This window comes from Mustela lutreola, chromosome X (assembly GCF_030435805.1).
Source record: "Mustela lutreola isolate mMusLut2 chromosome X, mMusLut2.pri, whole genome shotgun sequence".
Lineage (NCBI taxonomy): Eukaryota > Metazoa > Chordata > Mammalia > Carnivora > Mustelidae > Mustela > Mustela lutreola.
In genome coordinates, this window is record NC_081308.1 from 56470723 (window position 1) to 56483540 (window position 12818).

The 12818-nt window shown below is 43.5% G+C and overlaps 1 protein-coding gene across 4 annotated transcripts in view; it reads left to right on the top strand.

The window, feature by feature from the left end:
* The window catches only part of LOC131822047 (conserved oligomeric Golgi complex subunit 2-like), a 502532-nt gene extending 490158 nt beyond the window's left edge, over positions 1-12374 (top strand). The window contains exons 2-6 of one of the 4 annotated variants that reach the window (XM_059158437.1): positions 93-254; positions 1407-1469; positions 8660-8974; positions 10476-10603; positions 11945-12374. In XM_059158437.1, the coding sequence (XP_059014420.1) occupies positions 93-254; positions 1407-1469; positions 8660-8884 (450 nt within the window). In that variant the 3' untranslated portion in view covers positions 8885-8974; positions 10476-10603; positions 11945-12374. Of the gene's footprint in view, positions 1-92; positions 255-1406; positions 1470-5155; positions 5470-6382; positions 7828-8659; positions 9547-10475; positions 10984-11944 lie in introns of those variants that run through there. The other 3 variants (XM_059158436.1, XM_059158438.1, XR_009350063.1) reach the window with 3 other exon arrangements.
* Positions 12375-12818: the final 444 nt, after the last annotated feature.

Consider the following 12818-nt stretch of genomic DNA (forward strand, 5'->3'; position numbering starts at 1 on the left):
AATACGGCCTCTTATTCTTTCTCTGATCTTATTTTTCTATGTAAAATGTGGTATCATTGCAATCATTTTTTTCTTTCTGGTTTGATTTTCAGGAAGATTTTGACGTCGATCACTTTGTGTCTGACTGTAGGAAGCATGTCCAGCTGGAGGAACTAAGAGGAGATCTGGAACTCTACTATAAACATCTTAAAATAGCCATGGTCGAGCTCATCAACAAGGATTATGCACATTTTGTCAACCTTTCCACAAACTTGGTAAACCTGAAATTCACAAGTCCTACACACACACACACACACACACACACACACACTTTCTCTCTCCTTCATATTTATTAAAAGGGCAGAGTTTTTAGAAACCTTTCAGTTGATTACCCCACCAACCCCACCAGAAACTTGAAGAAATTACCAATTTCATTAATAAAAGAACTAAACTTTTTGGAATACATTTTTTTGTTTGTTTTAGTTTTTATTCATTTAAGGTTGCTCTAGTTAGATTATGTTTCAAATTCATTAGTTCAACAGTGAAAAGTAAAGGATGATAATACCCAAGGGGTTGTTTTATTAGTTGCTAAGTGATTACCCTGAAGTCTTCCTTGATTTAGACTAATTTGTAGGAGCAAATGTCCACCACTCTTACAATGTTTAATTTACTCCCAGGTATATGTTAGCCAGAGCTAGGTTGAGGGAACATTGGCCAATATTGATATTTTAAAAGTTTGGTTTTATAACAATATAAGAATGATTTGCAGTGAGCTTATCAATTGTTTGTAAAAGCCGTTTAGAAATGTTGAATTTTGTTACTTGGCAGAAAAGTCTCCTTGTTGATGCTTCATTTTGTTTTAAATCTGTTTGTCCAGAGAAGCACAGAAAGTTGCAGCTCCGTGGGAATTTCAAGAAGCATTAAAATTAATGATGCACATTTGCTTTTGGGAAATATACCACTAAGATAAATATCCCAATAGGATTAAAAACCTAGAAAATTTTACTTCTGTTTAATTTCTATTTTTCTCAAGGCTTATAATAATGTTTAAGAGAGACGTAGCCCGTCAGACTTTCACATCAGCTGGCTGAGTATCATCAGTTACAGACAGAGAACTGTTCACCTTCTCTGAAAATTTTTCACATTCATTTAAAATGTCATCTAAAGGCAAATTGTTCTTAAGGAAACTTTTGTTTCTCATGACTTCCCTTATTTTTATAGTTTCATGTATTTCAACAGATTTTTTTCATATTCTGTGAACAACATTAATGGCCAAATAACACTTCTGTTGTTTAACTAGTTATGTAGCAAAATACGGTTGTGCCAAAAAAAATAATTTAAATCTGGTACTGCTTTGATTGTTAAATAGATACGTCATTATTACTCCTTATCGTGATGTGTTTGTGCCAACCTGGTTTTGCCTTTAGGTTGGCATGGACAAAGCCCTCAATCAACTTTCTGTGCCTTTGGGACAGTTACGAGAAGTTCTGGTAAGTCCCAAATTAATGAAAACAGTCTGCTGTGATGCCTGTTGTCCTCGTCGGCTTTTCTCTAAGAATTCTTTTCATCTGTTAGTTTGGTGGTACTGGTGGTTGTATTTTAACGGTTCATGATTATAATATTCACCTTCAGAAGAGTTGTAAATGATTTTGTTTTTGCATATGCTAAAAACCTAAAAAAACATGTTCGATTTGAAGAAGACATATTCTCAGAGTAGACAACCTTAAAATGTCAGGGGAGAGGAAGCATATTTCCAAATTCAACGTATTAATGCCACTTCGGTCATATGTAAGTGGTTTCTAACTTACGAATGACTTGTATTTTAACAGTTTGTAATCTTGTAAATATCCCCCCCCCCCCACGTAATCTACATGTGGTTAGGTTCCTGGGCTGATCTACAAAAACTGTGTAATCCCTAATGGAACTGAAGGATAATATAAATAAAATGTAATACTTAATAAATGTTACATTTGCATGTTCTCTCAGAAAAATCTCTGTTGTGGGAATGGGACTCCCCACCTCTAAGCCATTGGGAATAGGAACTCCACCTGGGTGAACAGTGGAGGGGGAGTTGTGGCATCACTTCTAACAGAAAACTGTGCTGCCCTGTCTCCCCCCCCGCCCCCGTCTGTGTCTGGTGCCCTGACTTCCGGACTCTGTCCGTTCTGATGCCCTGTCATAAACTTGTCATAAACGACACCATCCTTCCTTGTGTGTCTCCTCTAGCTTGAGTGGCCTCGTGCATCCCTCCCCTAAGACAGTGCCTGCATCCTAGAGAGAATATAAGGAGAACATAATATAAGGGAAGACACAGTACATGGTTAGAACCAAGAAAAATGCAGAGTAACGGAAATATCAGTGCTGAGAAACCTAGGGGAGGGGCAGGCAGGAAAGAGTTCGTGAAAGAGGTAAAAATCTTGAGTTGTGCCTTGAGGTAGCCAATACTTTCCATGGTTTATGTCTCATTTGAATTTTACAAAATCTTGTTAAAGGTACTTTTCCTTGGAATGGAAGGGATTTTCGTGGTCCGCTGTTGGATTCCACACCAGCCTCTGTGGGGCTCTCCCACTGACTCCTTGGTGTGCCTCTTCCTCCCAGGGCCTTATAGTGGTGTTGTTTCCCAAGCCTAGCCTTCCTTTGGCCTCCCACTCTTCTCTCGAACCCCCTCCCCAGAGGCAGATTTGCTCTACTCACACAGGCTCCCGTCCCGCCTCATCCCCTGCCATCATCGTATCCCCTCCCTTTTCCATGGCCTGTCTTTATGGCCACTTTGGTCCTGCTCAGCCACAGGCCTGACCTGCCTTTGTGGTCCCAACTCTGAAGCTGTTCTGTGAGATTCTCAGACCACTGAGGGATACGACTATATCTGTCTTCATTGTATCCCTGTGGGCTGCCACAATACTGACGTCCAGGAGTTGTTTCATAATGTTGATGGAGTGAATTAATTCACCTTCCGGGAATTTTTGTGATATGCCTACTTCATTCTAGTTATTTCTGTTAACCTTTGTTTTGGCCCTAATTCCTAATTATCTCTTTATTCATTAGCTTCTGGACATGTTTCTCCACCTCTGCGCTCTGCCTTTTTCTGTTCTTCTGTTCTTCATTCTTGATTCCTGGTATTTCCATACCCACATTTCATCATCATGCATCAGTGCTTTGACATTCTCCCGTTCTCCAAAATATGCAGAATCTAAAGACCTCATCTCAGTGAAGTTGGCCCTCCATTCCTATTTCTGCTTCTCTCCAGAAGGAAGCCTGCAGTGCACATGGCTGTGTGCCTGTCTGCCCCTGCCCCTGAGTGTGTCTGCACTTATATCTGCTCCCCATCCCCTCCCCACCTCGGCAGCTGTGTACACATGGCTTTCAGAGTCTGATTCGAGCCCCCGTCGCATTTCCAGACTCTCCTGTACTTTGCTTCATATTATCTGTTCTCCATTCTAAGCCCCCTATCCCCATAACTTTCACTGTATATGTGTCATTCTTCTTCTGGCCATGTGACCCTGCCTTCGTGTCATTATGCCCCCAGATCATGAGTCCCCTCAACAGTAACTGTGTCTGGTATATCATTTTTTTTTTGTCAATATCTGCATAGTACTGGTGCACAGGTATTAAGTTCTGTGGAATTGAATGAGATGTAGGAACTTGATAATGTGACAAAACAATGTCTGTAATACGTTTTCTTTATTATTCTTTTAAAGAGTCTCAGGTCATCTGTCAGTTAAGGAATTCGGGCAGTAGATGAACGAATGTGTAAACAAGAGGACATAAGGAAGAAAAACGTACTCTCCAGTAGTTTTCTTATGCTGTATGCCAGTTGAAGCCTTCTCCTCTTGTCTCTGCAAACTTGTCAGCACTATTCAGCTTTTTTTCAAAGCTCTCACGCATGTGCATTTTCTGCATTATGTCACGTTATCTACCTGAAATAATAAGACAGAATTTTAGAGGTACCCACACGATCTCAAGATCACCCACTTTTTCCAGAACAAGAAACAGTGATAACTGTTGTCGGTGCAGCGCTTGACAGTTAACGACTGTATTAATTGTCAGCGGCCCTGTAAAGAAAATAGGCCTATATTAGAGACTAGGGGAGAAGTGGGCTTTCCAAAGCAAACTCAGGATTCTGCCATAGGTTTGTTGTTATTTTCTGATCCTGTGTTCTTTATGTTCTGGTGTTCACTTTAATTTTTTCGATTCCCAGTAGTTAGCATGCGGTGTTGGCTTAGTTTCAGGTGTGTGAGACAGGCAACGGCTCTGTACATCTGAGGGCTCACCCCGGGAGTGTGCCCCTTAGTGCTATCTCCAGTTTCAAGTGTCCCCGATGTCATTCATGATCATAACGATGTAGGGGCACAGCGGGCATTGGGAGTCTGGGCTTCTGACTCTCGCCTGCTGCTCTGTACAATGTTTTCTATGTGTATTATTAGCATATTTGTTAAAATCTCAGTGGGGAGAAAGCCTGTTTGAGGGACCTTCTGTTTAATTCGCCTCTGGATCTCCTCACAGCTTTTATCCAAAGAATGCTTGTCATGCGCTTCCAGACAAAACAGTAAGCTTTATGAGAGCAGGGTGTATTTCTTGCTTTATTTTCTCGTGTCCCCCCTCCTCCCCCACCCCCCGTCGGAATGAATGTCGAGCTCCCAGCGGTGTTCAGTAACTATTTATTGAATGGATGACTTTGTATTTTTTGTTCTTTTAGGATGAGAGTTTTCATAATGTTCCTCAACCTCTTTGATAATATTTGTAGTGTAAAAGGTCTTTAATGATTTGGTGCTTGGGTATATAGGTATATGCACATGTAAACTGAGAGGGTCAGTATGATCGGAAGCCAAAGTTAAAACATGAATAAAGGGCCATAAGAAAACAAATGGAGGGGTGCCTGGTGGCTCAGTTGGTTAAACGTCCGACTCTTGATTTTGGCTCAGGTCATGATCTCAGGGTCATGAGATTGAGCCCTGCATTGAGCTCTGTGCTCAGCAGGATATCTGCTCGAGATTCTCTCTCTCCCTCTGCCCCTCCCCTGCATGCGCACATGCAGTTTCTCTCTCTCTCAAATAAACAAATCTTTTTTAAAAAATAGGAAAGAAATGCCCATAGAAAGATTCAGGATGGGGAAAAGAAGAAATAAGAGTATAGAATATGAGAAAGCAAAGTCGGTTTTTTTTTTCTCTATAAACTTGCAATAGAATATGGAAGTATGCTTATTCTAGAACTAAGATTTGAATTCTTGAGAATTCTGTGTTTCATAGAAATATTCAAAATATAGCATGCCCTATATATTTGAAGTTAACTTTTGGTCTTATATTTTCCTGCATTTAGCATGGGAAATAAAGATGATTAAGAGTAAAGATGGTGATGTTTTTTGTTTGCTTAATTTTTATTTTTATAGATGTGTGTGTTGAGGCTTATACAAGTTATTTGATCAGTTGAAAAGATTGAAAAAATCTTAAATTCACAAAGTTCTAAAGAAACCTCTGCACTAGAAGCAAGCAGGTAAGCATTTTTTTTTAACTAAGTAGCACATAAATTAATACTTCACATCCAGTCTAATTAGGCGGGGACGGCTTAGTTAGAATTCATTTATGAACAAGAAGAAAATCCAGGTTTGTGGCTAGAATGTAGCTCCAGGAGAGTGGAGAGCATGAAATGGTGAAATCTATAACACGTTCCTATAAACCCTTTGGTTATAGACCACAGTTCCAACATGTCATTATGCTTGCAGTGGAAAAGTATATTTGGAATCACCTTCCCTGAGGACTAGCAAAGTCCTGTTGATCTTTAAGGCATAACTATCATTCATCTTGGTTTTTCTCCATCTCATTTTTTTTCCCTAGACATGCCCAGAGTATTACCATTGATGTATTTTGCACCAGCATTATATTATTATGAAACAGTATAGGACACATCCAGTTGAAATTTACAAACATGAAAAAAAAAGCTTATGAAATAGGAAAAAGATGATGGCTCTCTTTGTTATACTGTGATTGTCTTGTTCCCTTCCTGGTGTGAATTTTCAGTCAGCCAGGGTAGATGAGTGACTCAAAAAATGAGTATTTAGGTCCTGTCAGCACCGTGAGACGCACAGTGCTGCAGTGGGAGTAGCCCGGGCTGGTCCTGCACATGCCAGCTGGGCTGCCTGCGTCAAGGTCGCCTGGTGCCCTGCGTGCTCTGTTGTGTGAGGCTAACAGTCCCTCCCCCTGCAGGCGGAGTTAGGTTTCTAAATTTTAGGAATTAAGGTTTTAGATTTGGAAGGAACTTGAGAGACCATATGTTCTACATGTCTCATGATGGAGATTAAGAACGGACACATCCCAAAGGAAGCGATTCTCTGGTCCTAGGTGTCTGCCCCCTTTCACATCAAGGCATTCAACTAAGTGGTCAGCCTCCACTGTGCTTGTGTCTCTAGCCCGTAGCACTCGTGCTTCTGCCCCCGTTCGTCCACACTTAGCAGACAGTCTGTACGCGGCCCTTCTGCAGCCTGTGTGTCTCCCGCGGCTCTGCTTCGCTGCGGGCCTTGGCAGCGCCTGCAGCCCCTCCAGCCATGTCCACGTTCGGCCCCTGGGGAGCTGGCCCTCCAGTGTTCTTCCCGTCTTTGCTGTTGCTGCTGTGCTCCTCGGATAGAAACACCTCGGTGAGCTCTGTGTCTACAATCCTGTCCCTTTGCAACACTGTCCTTGATAAACAGACATTGTGCGCTTTCTTGCTCAGAATTACCTTGGAGGACTTTTTTCTCCGGAAGAGCAGCTCTGAGCTCTAGAGTCAGGAAAGCCAGAGCAGCGTCAGCGCATGGTAAATCCATCATGCTCTGCCAGGCCCAGAAATGCTGAGATAAGGATAAATAGGAAATGCGCATGGGATCAATCAGTAGAGGTTGGGATTTGGCTTCGGTGTTGGTCGTGCCGAGCGCTTGCCTTCCCTCCACACCAGTTCTGATGCTCTGGGACGGGGCACACCGTGGCAGGTCTCCAGACATTTTGGGTTTCCTTACAGTGTGTTTCCTCACTACCTGACTGCCCATCCTCAGATGTGGGATGCCTCATAGAGCCCAGCAGAGGCTTTGGGGCCTTTGTTGTGTTTTGTTTTGTTTTTTTTTCTTTCACTGTTCAGCTTCTTTTTGAATGGGGTTGACGCTTTCTAATGTGGGGGGCAAGAGGGAAGTGTATCCAGTCCACTTGATGGCAGATGCACTGTGAGTGATTTCTCACCAGCTCCCGGAGCACCGAGCTTGCTCTTTCTGCCGTTGGGTAAATGTAAACTTGGAGTCCGCTGCTCTGAGCGATTTCCCAGGTTGCTGCTAGGCGGTCAGTTTTAGCTGATTGAGGAGACAGCAGTAGTTAGTACTGGGGAGGTACTTGGGAGGGAGAATGAGGCAGGCGGAGAAGAAGAGGGGGATGCGGGTATGAACGGTAGGACAGGGAAAGAGAGAGGAGGGGGGTAGAGAATGGGAAAAGAAGGGAGAAGAAGGGCACGAATGGGAGAGCCCGAGGAACGTGGTGGAAACATGCAGTTGTACCCACACTGACCTAAAATAGCTCCATCCCCTTGCCTGGGCCCTGTGGCCTGGGCCAGGCTGCGTCGGTGGCTTCTACGACCTCCCCGCTCCTCACCCCTCGCACCTGGGGCCTGCTGCACAGACAGTTTGTCCTGAAAATTGATGGCATGCAGGTGCAGGTGGCATGGGGGGCGGTGGGGGTGGCAGGTTTTAACTTTGGGAATTACACTTCTCTAATTGTCTCTACTAGCCCTCTCTGGACTAGAGAGATTTTGGAGAGAATTGCCACAGAATTTAACCAGTTACAGTTTCATGCTGTTCAGAGCAAAGGCCTGCCTCTTCTGGACAAAGTAAGACCAGTAAGTGTTGGTTTCGATTTTCAATTTGCTGTTTGCGAATTTCCTGGATGATTTTGGTTTGACCTAGCATTGCCCCCTGATAATTGCTACTCTACAGGATTTTGAAGCTAGCTTTGAATTTTTTCAGTGTCTCTTGCTTGGGACCCTGCTTCCATTATGTCACGCTAGATAGATTTTGTGTAAAGACACAAGCGTAGTCTCCAAACTGTGCAAGTAAAATTAATTCTGAATTTCATGTAACTTGACACATCATATGATGTAGTCAGAGTTCATTTATCCAAAGCCTTTGACTGGGTTTAAATGCACGTTTGTCAGATTTACTCCGTAGCTTAAGAGGCAAATAACTTTTTGTCGTTCAGTAATTGTCTAAACTTCACTTTGATGAAGCCGACTTACTTTCAAAGAAATCATAGGGAGGGGACGCCTCAGTGGCTCAGTCAGTTAAGCCACTGCCTCTGGCTTAGGTCATGATCCCAGGGTCCTGGGATTGAGTCCCACCTTGGGCTCCTTGCTTGGCAGGAAGCCTGCTTCTCTTTCTGCCTGTGCCTCCTTGTGTGCTTGTGCTCTCTCTCGACAAATAAATAAATAAAAACCTGAAACAAAAAAAAGAAAGAAAGAAAGAAAGAAAGAAAGAAAGAAAGGGATCATGGGGAGAAGAGATTGATTCTTATTCTCTAGGAAATGTTGGGATTTTAATCTTACATATATTCTGGTAGAATTAGAGGCTCGCTTTATATGTATAACACATATGTATATAAATTATACACATATATTTGAGCTTTTAGAAACTGTTGTGCCTGGACCTTCTTTCCTGGTCTCTCTGTTCTTGCAGCGTATAGCCCACATTACGGCCATGCTGCAGCAGTCCCTGGGAGGCCTGCTGCTAGAAGGGCTTCAGACTTCCAATGTGGACATCAAATGGCACTGCCTCCGGACTTACGCTACAATTGACAAGACACAGGATGCAGAGGCGTTAGTCGGTCAAGTACTGGTGAAACCGTACATGGATGAGGTTTGTGCCCCCATGCACCTCATTCCGCAAACACAGAGCATCTAATCTGGCTTCGTTTCTTGACTGGGTGCGAGAGAGCTCAGGGCTCTTCCTTGAAGATGCTCCTAGTTCCTGCTCTTCTGGTTGTAAGAAAAGGTTGGTCCCGCTTGGTGCCCATCAGCATGCCAGGAATCAGGCATGCGCTCTGGTCTCTTCCAGTGTTGCCATAGCTCAGGGATCATCTTAATTTAGTAGGGGTGAGGGACTTGCCTAGGAAGAAGGTACGGATCAGAACATTTTCAGGTCAATTTCCATTTCCCTAAGTTATACGTCAATGAAGTTGCCGAAAAGCGTGACCCCACCAAGGCGCCCATGCCCACTGGAGGAGGTGGAAGACAGCTCTGTGCTCAGGGAAAGTCCGTGAGGGGAGGCATCTTCGCAGAATTGATGTGGCCTAAGTCTTGAAGACCATGGGGGAGTTTGCCAGGCTAGGAAGGTGGGAGGGAGGGAATATTCAAAGATAAAGGGCTTTTAAGGGCGAGTTAGCAGGGTAGTACCTTAAGTCCAGAACTTGGTTACCCAGTGTTCTTGACCTATGAGGATACAGTTAAATACAGGGAGTCAGTGTATCTTGCCTCTGAGCGGCCGGAGTATGGGCTGCACCATGTGAGGCCGCCAGCAATCAGCAGCTTCCCATTTAGAGAACGTCGGTTTCATCTAGTTCAGGCTGACAGTCTCAGCGTTTGAGGGCTTTCTTCCAGTCACCTGCCAGTGCGAGTGTTCTTTCTGTCCGGTAAGTATAAAGCTACCCACCATGACTTCAGGATGAAAGGCTTCCAGTTTTAAAACGGGACAGTATCCCAGTGATAGAAGTGAAATTGAAGGATTAATTTCAGTAATCTTCTCAGCTTCATTAGGACTACTAAAAGTAAATGATCTGTCAGTTCTTTGTATGTATCCTATTATAGTTCATAGCTCTCTCTGTGGGGGTGAAAAAGATCACATTATTCATTGTCACTAAATGAAAATATTTTAGGTATTTAATTTATGCCCTTTTCATTGAACTGAATCTAATATGCTAAATTAGGGAAGTACTTTATGCTTCCGTGTCGTTAAATGAACTGTGGCCTAGTTTGTATTTTAAGTTTGTATGCTTGTCATTCACCTCCTGCAACTCAGCCTCACCAAAAAAATAAAATACTAAAGCAAAATAAGATGTGTTTTCTTCCATCACTTTCAATCTCAGCCCTTTCCCTGTTCTGGAGACGGTAGAGGATAAGGCCAGGGTGAAGATGGTACAGAGCTGTTGTCTTCAGATACAGTATTTCGCTTTTAAGCTCAGAAGGGAAGCAGATGAGTGTGTGTGATGTTTTAGCTTCAGGCCAGTCTCTGTCCCTCAGCCTCTGTGTCCCCCAGGGTTGGAGCAGTATTCCCAAATCCCTGGACCTAGATTTTTGTGTCGTTGTTACTTGCCTCCTGTTTAGAAACCATACTGAGTGGGGAGGAGGAAGGACGAAGTGCATTTATAAGGTTTACTCGATTCTTTTCTCTGTAGTGTATAGTTCATACTTCTCTTGTAGGTACTTTAAAAACAAACAAAAACACAAACAAATAAATAAATAAATAAATAAAAATAAAACGCTCTTCCTTCTGCTAGGTGATTGTAGAGCAGATCGTTGAGTCTCATCCGGATGGCCTGAAGATCATGTATGCTAATAAGCTCCTGGAGATCGTTCCTCACCATTGCCGCCTTCTTTGAGAGGTCACAGGAGGAGCCATCTCAAGGTGACGTAAACTGCTGTGTATGCACCTGAGCTCAGTTTAGTGACCACCTGTCACCTCCTCATGTGCCACTGATCCCTGGCTGTCCTGTCTGACCCGGGAACGTGTGCTCTTCCCTATTTGTTACCAGTGCTGTGAGGCAGGTGTCGCTTGCCTGGGTTTACAGGGAAAGGGAATGAAGAGTGGGGACGAATCTCAATGGTGACATTTGTGTGACTCCAGAGCCTCTGCTTTTCTCTTGTCTATACTTTCTCCTTAACCAGGTTCAAAATCAAAATTGGTTTCCTTCCATTATTGTGATGTCATCATCGGTCTAGAAATACCAATTCATTTTAATTCAACACATTTTATACTGATGGCAATTAAAGTCATGTTCGGTTTTCCCTCCCTCTCTTATTTCATTTCCATGGCTTTCCAGTTCTGTTTCATGAATATCCCATTACCTTCCACCATCTCCGTCATCCCAGTCCAGACCTTTGTCGCCTTTTGTTCGAGGGTAGTGGGCTCTCCCCACCTGGTCTCCCAGCTCCACCTGTCCCTCTTCATTGCAGCCCTCAGCTGTCCCACCTGCCCAGAGCTCTGCAGCCTTTCTGAGTCGCTCGTGGCTTCTCATCGCCCACAGAGGAGCATCCAGTCTTCCTGGCGCAACCTGTGACCCTTGGTGCTTGAGTCCTAGTGGTTCTCTGCTGTAGAACTTTCTACTGTGGAACTTTCCCCCATACCACTATGGTTCCTGGCCAGACAAGAGCGCTTGACCTTCCCTAACACACCTGGTACAGAAGATCCCTGACTTCACCTTGGTTCAGTTTATGGTTTTTTGATTTTTTATAATAGTGCAGAAGTGATATGCATTTAGTTTGGATCCTTTCCCAGGCTGGCAATCTACAGTAGGGTCCTCTTTTATAATGCTGGGCAGGGGCAGTGAGCACAGCCCCCAGGCAAACCACGTGATCACGAGGGTCAACCGTCCTGTTCTGGCTTTCAGTGCAGTGTTCAGTAAGTTACATGAGATACCAGACACTTTATTGTGAAATAGGCTCTGTGTTAGAGGATTTTGCCCAACTGTGCAATACTGTAAGTGTTCTCAACACATTTAAGGTTGGCGGGGCTAAGCTCTGATGTTCAGTCGCTTAGGTGTTTTCCATGCATTTTCAACTAAAGAGATTTCCAGCTGAACAATGGGTTTATTAGAAGCCGAGGCCGTCATAAGCTGAGGAACATCTGTCTGTACTGTGCGCCTCTGTGTTTTCCTTCATTGCTTCCTGTCTCATATCCCTTTGTCTTTCTGTTGATCTGTCACTCCACATGAAGCTCCAGTCAAATACAACTTCTTTTTTTTTTTAGGTTATTTACTTATTTACTTATTAGAGAAAGCATAAGCAGAGGGGGAGGCAAAGAGTGAAGCAGGCTCCCCACTGAGCAGGAAGCCCGATGTGGGACTCGATCCCAGGACCCTGAGATCATGACCTGAGCCACCCAAGCGCCCCCAGGCTATGATTATTTCAAGAAAAAGTCCTATTTGTGAATTCTTCATCTAGTGAAGATGAATTAAAATCAGAAAGTCAACTATGCCACCTTTAAAAACCCAGGAACAGAAAAAAATTCCACGAGCAGGTATAACCCTATCCACAATAAATCACTTTCAATCCAGTCCTGAAAACTAATACAGAGTAGGAAGAAAGCATTACAGAAAAATTTTGTTTTCATTAATCAAGCTGGAAAATAACGGGCCTTACACGAATGCCCTTTAGGAAGACAGTTCTTATAGTTTTATGTTGATAGAAACTAACATTACATTCGAAATGCCTGTTAAAACCATGACTGTAGACTAACTACCACTTTCAGTCGTCAGAAGATGAAAAATGATCAAGAGTCACCCAAACTGAATCCTGGTTCCTCCTGGAAAATGTGTTCCTAAATATTTCCCCTCTGAACTACTGTGCTCTTTCTGTATCTTACACAGCAGACACTGCGATGCACAAACACATCCAGAAGGCCTTTGAGGGCTGACAGCCTGCTGGAACAATGAGGAATTCACCCGGGTTTCTGCCTTTCTGCCGGGCCCAGAAAGTTCTGGGTAACCCAGGTGACGTGTCGTGAGAATACAGGTGTGCCTCACACCGTACGTATCATCTCCTCAGGGTAGACACCAAAATCCATGTTCGTATATGAAAATCCGAGATGCATATAGAAATCAAGAGTGATTCTGTCATCTTGA